The sequence below is a fragment of the Priapulus caudatus genome, unplaced genomic scaffold, assembly GCF_000485595.1.
Source record: "Priapulus caudatus unplaced genomic scaffold, Priapulus_caudatus-5.0.1 Scaffold5219, whole genome shotgun sequence".
NCBI classification, from domain to species: domain Eukaryota; kingdom Metazoa; phylum Priapulida; class Priapulimorpha; order Priapulimorphida; family Priapulidae; genus Priapulus; species Priapulus caudatus.
This window is the reverse complement of record NW_014582280.1, coordinates 1,512-8,242: the sequence shown is the minus strand read 5'-3', so window position 1 is coordinate 8,242 and position 6,731 is coordinate 1,512. Positions and strand designations below refer to the sequence as shown.

The 6,731-nt window shown below is 40.7% G+C and overlaps 1 protein-coding gene across 1 annotated transcript; it reads right to left on the bottom strand.

The window, feature by feature from the left end:
• Positions 1-1,388: 1,388 nt before the first annotated feature.
• LOC106819936 (transmembrane protein 208-like) lies at positions 1,389-5,754 on the bottom strand (the record flags this gene model as incomplete). The annotated part of the gene is made up of 5 exons (XM_014824503.1): positions 1,389-2,209; positions 2,815-2,899; positions 4,806-4,942; positions 5,242-5,301; positions 5,653-5,754. Coding segments are annotated over 5 exons (516 nt in total), but the record flags the coding sequence as incomplete, so codon positions are not given.
• Positions 5,755-6,731: the final 977 nt, after the last annotated feature.

Genomic DNA, 6,731 nt, shown 5'->3' with positions numbered 1-6,731 from the left:
TCTCTCTCTCTCTCTCTCTCTCTCTCTCTCTCTCTCTCTCTCTCTCTAATGCTCATTCTTACCTTCGCCTTTTCTCCCCTCCATCTGTTTCGTTTAACTATCTCTCTCTCTCCATCTCTTCTCTCTGTCTCACGCTTGTGTATTGTTTCTCTCTTCTTCTCTCTCTTCATTTCTCCCTCCCTCCCCTCTCTCTCTCTTCGTCTCCCTGTTTCTCTCTTTTTCTCTCTCTTTATTTCTCACTCCCTCCCCTCTCTCTTCGTCTCCCTGTTTCTCTCCTCTCTATCTCACTAATGTGTATCTCTCCCACTCTCTCCCGCCCTATCTGCTCCTCTCTCAATCTCGCTGGCGTGCGCTCTCTCCCGCTCGCATGCGCTCGCCTTCTCACGCTTAGTGATAGGATTAGGGTTAGTGATAGGGATGACAATTGTTTATTCTTCTAATATATATATATACACGTTAAAATTCCAAGTTCATTTTTCGTAACCGGGTTTTCATAAGAATTTCGTAAAAAACCTCAATTAAACGAGTGAATGACAAGAATGAATTATAAATCATAGCAACCACAGATGCTACGGCTGAGCAAAAAATGCATGTAAATTATAAACGTAAACGTAAGCTAGGACCTAACACCACACACACACACACACACACACAACACAACACACACACAACACACAACACACAACACAACACAACACACACACACACACACACACACACACACACACACACACNCAAGAATGAATTATAAATCATAGCAACGACAGATGCTACGGCTGAGCAAAAATTTCTGTAAATTATAAACGTAAGCTAGGACCTAACAAATAACGCACACGCAATACTAACTTACGTTAGTTATAATAAATATGCGCATTCAAAGTTGTCACAGCTCGAATCTTTGACGACTAAAACACAGAGAGAACATGTCGGGGACGCTTCGGGCCACGTGTACACTGACCGTGATATATTTCGCGAGAGAGAAGCCCGTCACGGCGTGACGAAAGTCCAAGTGATTCATTATGCGTGTTATTTATATATGCGCGCTTTATAATCATTTCTGACACTAGGTGGCAGGTCATACTTGCTTACATTAGATTCTTAAAATCTCCTATCTCTTGTATCTCCTCTATAAAAGGACTCTAAATTCAACACACCATTTCCTTATGTCATTGAATGGTGGTTCCTCTAGCGAATCATTATATTTCACCTGAGACCTAAAAATAAACTTGAACCATTGATATCATACTTACTGGATATTTACACGTGTGGATATGATATCTACGACCCGAGTTGGCTAAAATCGTGTGCGCAGTACACTAGCTGTAACTATAACAGAGGCACACATATGTGAAGAACTATTAATAACACAGAACTATAACACAGAAACATTCTGTAACAAAATTTATTATAACAAACACCACAGTTCAAGAATTGTTTACAACAAACCTGACATAAAATTTATAAATTAGGTTATTATAGTGGCATACACAATTTTTTGCTATAAATCAATGCGCAGGTAACCATCCAATGATATGTGCATCTGGAATGCAATTTGTAGTAACAATTACAATCGTACATTGTCTCTCAAAGAAGATCCTAAAACCAAATTATTTCTTCCTTTACTCACCCGTGCAAACTAATCTCAGAAACATTTTATGAATTCCCACTTTTATTTGACAACAGATGGCAGCACAACAGGTGTATCACCATTGGGTCACGTTTATTCGATTTAACTTTTGACCAGGGTTTCCGCAATCAATAATTTGATCGGCCGGGTCACCAACACAGTTCTCTGACTCGCATTCTGCTAGGCGAAGACAATATCTCACCGGTAAGAAGAGATATTGCACGTGTACACGCAGATCACAATCAAACGACCTTCACCAAACGGAACCTACACCAAACAAACTTGCCCTCGATAGTGTACCGGGCGAAGAACACGACTACGCACTGCATAGATACGTTCATGGTACCAGCAAATAAGCTTTCTGACTACCAGAGCAACGTGCGCAGCTGCGGTTAACCGTCTGATGCAGACGTTCGCATTCCGACGCACGACCGATGCAGATGCTTCGCTTCATTGGCGCCGCTTCATCTTTCTGTCCAGCTTCTTCTGTTTCTTGTCGCTGATCTCTTCTTCCGGAGCCGGTGCAAAGAACCACGGTCCGAGCACGTTCACCCACAGCAGGTGGAAACCTCGAAACGGCACCTGGAACAGACAGACCAAGACGACGATTTATAATGCGATTACGCACAAACATACTTAGGTTCTCTCTACGTCATAACAGGTATTAGCCAGGGATGGGTATTGTGGGAATGCAGAAAAAATATTTGGGAGTGCAATTTTTTTGTATGTGTATCTTTAGATCAATATTTTAGGCCGTGCTACACATTTTTGGCCGTGCAGTTTCAAAACTGACCGTGTAAATCACGGCTGCACGGCTCGCTGGCTAATAGGTTGCATCATAACTACCCATTACCGAACGTTGCTAGACGAGTCAAGTTATTTCACCATGAATCCATTCAGTTAACCTATTAGCAACAGTTTCGATAATAAGCCTAGTTGGTTGCTATTCTCAATCTGAATGAAGTTACTGGAGATCGTCACCCGATGATGGCAGGTGACAAGAGTCTGACAAAGACAACTACACCAGTTGACAAAACTCTTTCCAACAGGCAAAATATAATAGATTACATTAGAAAACAATTTATTGTTATACCTTCATGAAATCCGATGTGAAGTTACTCCAAGACACCACTAAAACAGTTAAAAGTTTATGAATATCGAGAAAACGGTTTTAATAACGTACTCACCAGTAACCATATCAGCCAGAAGTAGTTTGACAACAACGTCAACATTTGCATTATGGCTGTGAGTAAAACTATGTCTTTAAGATGCCTGAAATAATAAAAAAATGGCCGCATTACACTCCAAGCACGCCGAGGCAATTCTGGACAGGACAAGTCTACTGATTTTACACTCACTCACATCTCGCTCTCATTATTTCCGAAATACAGATACGTAGCCGAAAGTTTTTCTCTGGGTGGTTCTGGACATGACAGGTCTACTGACTTTAGAGACACTAACATCTCGCTCTCATTCTTTCCGAAATACAGATACGTAGCCGAAGGTTTTTCTCTGGGTGGTTCTGGACATGCCAAGTCTACCGACTTTAGAGACACTAACAGCTCGCTCTCATTATTTCCGAAATACAAATACGTAGCAGAAAGTTTTTCTCTGGGTGGTTCTGGACATGACAAGTCTACCGACTTTAGATGCACTAACATCCAGCTCTCATTCTTTCTGAAATACAGATACGTTTTTCTCTGGGTGGTTCTGGACATGATAGGTCTACTGACTTTAGAGACACTAACATCCAGCTCGCTCTGTCTCTCTTAATGCAGCCGAAGTTTTCCTCATCAAAAATTTCACAGCGTGACATCCCCGGATCATATTCACGTTGTATAGCATTGTATTGTACTGTATCAGTCCGAAATTTTATCATTTTAACTACTCAACACTATTGCTTTTATCAGATTTTTTCTCCATGAAAAGAACTGTCGTCAGTACATGTATTTGTATCTTAATTACATGCAATAAAGATTTAATAATAATAACAATAATAATATAGCGGGTTCAGTCCTTGTGTTTTGAAAAAGGCAGGCGAGTGAAAAATCACACGCCTTGGCTTGCTGAGGTGTGTGATTTGCATCCGAGTGCCCGCAGGTCACGAGGCACATAGGAGGGTCATCGGGCATGCCACCTCCGGAAATTTAAAATCTAGATTCAATAGAAATAGCCAATTAATCCGCATTATAGAAGTTAAAATATATAGATAACATGCATTATTTAATTAATTTATGTATTTATTAGTGATATATAATCAACTAACAATATCAGTTCTTGCCTTGAATTGGAAAAATTGAAATCACACATTTAGCAGATTAGTCAAAAAGAAACAACACTCAATAAGTTATCAAAGCAGACTATTAAAACTTTAATAGTAGGTTGCCAACATCATAATCCATTCAGTCCACTTGTTTGCATTTTTGTCTCAATTTGAGGTATTTCAGTTCATTTGCAAGAAAACCTACAGTTTTGCCAATAAAACTTCACTGAAAAACCTTAATCAGGCTTTTTAATTTTTCATTGTCAGCTGCATTCTTCATCACCAGTTCTCGATCTGCTGCTAGCCTATGATTGAATACAGTAACAGTCTCCCAGTTTCACTCATGTATTGCTCGCGTATGATACGGCCGGACTTGTTTAGCGTTTATGGTTTTTGTGGCGGTCCGGGCTGCAAAGCAGTCCACGCAGTTCAGTTAGGCTTTGTGAGTTACGACCCGTCGAGAGGTCGTGTATACGTGTCAGTGTGTAACGAAGAAATACAGATAGTCAAGCATCGTCCAGCTTTCGCCAGTGATAAATAAATTGATGGGGGATGAATATGTTAAAGACTGCTGTTCGGGCTATAAGCGTTACAATGTCGTGTCATAAACATTGTGAACCGACTTCCGCAATGTCGCGTATGTATTACACACCGTTTCGTTGATCTTTCGAGTTATAAGTTTGAATTATATGAAAAAACAAACAACGAATCGAAGTGTGCGTTTTGATAATGCTAGATGCGCGTTTTTTCGCACTTCTCCTGATCGATCGAGAGCGCGCGATGGCGCGCGAAGAGCGCGATCGCGCGCCTTAAAACACAAGGACTGAGCGGGTTGAGTAAGTCCTGCATTGCAACAATAGAGTAGCCAGACGTCCTTTCTCTTTGTTTACATCGACCTAACGTTACACTACTCACTCTCCAAACCCGGCTTCCATGTTCAGATCGATCCCACCATCCAGCAGTTGGCCCGTCGGTGAGTATGCTGCCTTGGCCATGTATGCCATTGTCCGATACGAGCCGGCGTAGACCGCACATGTCAGCATCCACAGCACCTGAGAACGGCGAGTACGATTTCAAATTTTTAACCGTTAATTTGGGTAATTATCAACGCACACATTATATAAGCAGTCTCTGAAATAAGTCTGAAAGGCTAGACGGTCGCGATTTCACACATGTTGCTATATAACCTATAGTAACAACCATAAAAATTAGCTGCCCTGTTCCAAAGTTACTGGTCCCTGAATTCACTACATTTTACCCCATGGACATAAATTGCGTACTGCGGAGAGCTAAGACAATACCGTGCTGAAATTAACAAACATTCTCAGCTTCTTTCGTATGTAACACAAACCTGATAATATGTGGTAAACGAATCCCAGAAGAATATGTATGTCAACAGAAGGTAGGCAACCTGTCAAAAATATCATTCTAATGTTAACCGTTACGTTATCGTTAACAACACAATACCATTACTATATATTATCACCAATAAACAAGGAATAATAGACTGTAGTATCTTGATACACGGGAATAAATAGCACTTTTGCACGTAACTTGAAATGCCAACATGTTTCAGATTATATTGGCTATATAGTAAATGGCTATTAATAGTGGAACAACAGTCATTACTTGAGGCAGAAGTGGGTCACGCATGGCATGCGGAAATCGCTGGTAAATCATGTTATTTACATAGATTTACATAGAAATGTTATGTGACAAGATGTTAGGCAGGGCTTTCACAATTGTGCTACCTAGTACCTACTGTTATGGCAACACTCAAATATATGTAGAATGTTAATGTGGACTTGTTCTCTTCTACAATCTGCTTTTGGCCTTTAGTGGCCTGCTTGCCCTTTGTCGAACCCTGAAATGTTTAAATCATTGTTCTGAATTAGTTTCGATTTAATATGATTTATATGCCGTTCTGGCCTTAATTTTAGATGTAAATGTAATAAGGTGTTATAATGTTTAACGTTGCAACAATACTCAAAAACAACAGCAGGTTTATGCAATACATCATTATGATAATACAATACACACTAATACTGTCTTTGTGTTGTAATCGTGTGAAATCCATCGAGCGTCGGGCGGATTCGAGTCGAGCGCTTTGCTACCTGCTATATATTTAACTGTCACTGTGCACCGTCGGCAATGGCGGCCGGGTAGTGGGTGTGCATAGAGCATTTACACTGAATTTACAGGAAACTGTCGGAAATAATAGGTGAAGGAGAGTACAGAAACATTAAGAATTTTGTAGTACTAGTATTAGATTTCGTATTTATTTAGCATTATATTTTATTGAAACGCTTCAAGTGCCTGTGGGTGAGTTGTGGTCCGTGCGGCGGCGAGTTAGGCACCATGTTGTTATATATAGTCAATAGATGCAGGTGCGGACTTGTTCTTGCTGCCAGTGAATGTGACAGCAGACACTGTCATAGCTCTAGTACTATAGCTCGCGGATAGCTGCCGCAGGGCTATAGCACATTCTGCCATAGATGTAAAGACACCAAATGCTCCAACTGGTCTAACCAAAAATTTATCACCAAAACGCAAAATGATCGGGCTTTTTAACACTTATCTATCAACATGGACATCTCGCCTATCTTTTTGAACACTTTCCACAACTTTACACCAGGTATTTATCCATTTATTCCTCAAAGTAAGCACTACTGGCAATTCATTTCGAAATGATGTGGCGAGCGAATGCGTGACGTCACCGGATATGTAGGCAAAACACATGGCAGCTATGTTGCATGTACATACAATACCGGTGACGTCACAGGCACTTGAAGCGTATCAACTGTAAACACACGGCGCCGCCATTGCGCGTACACTAACACA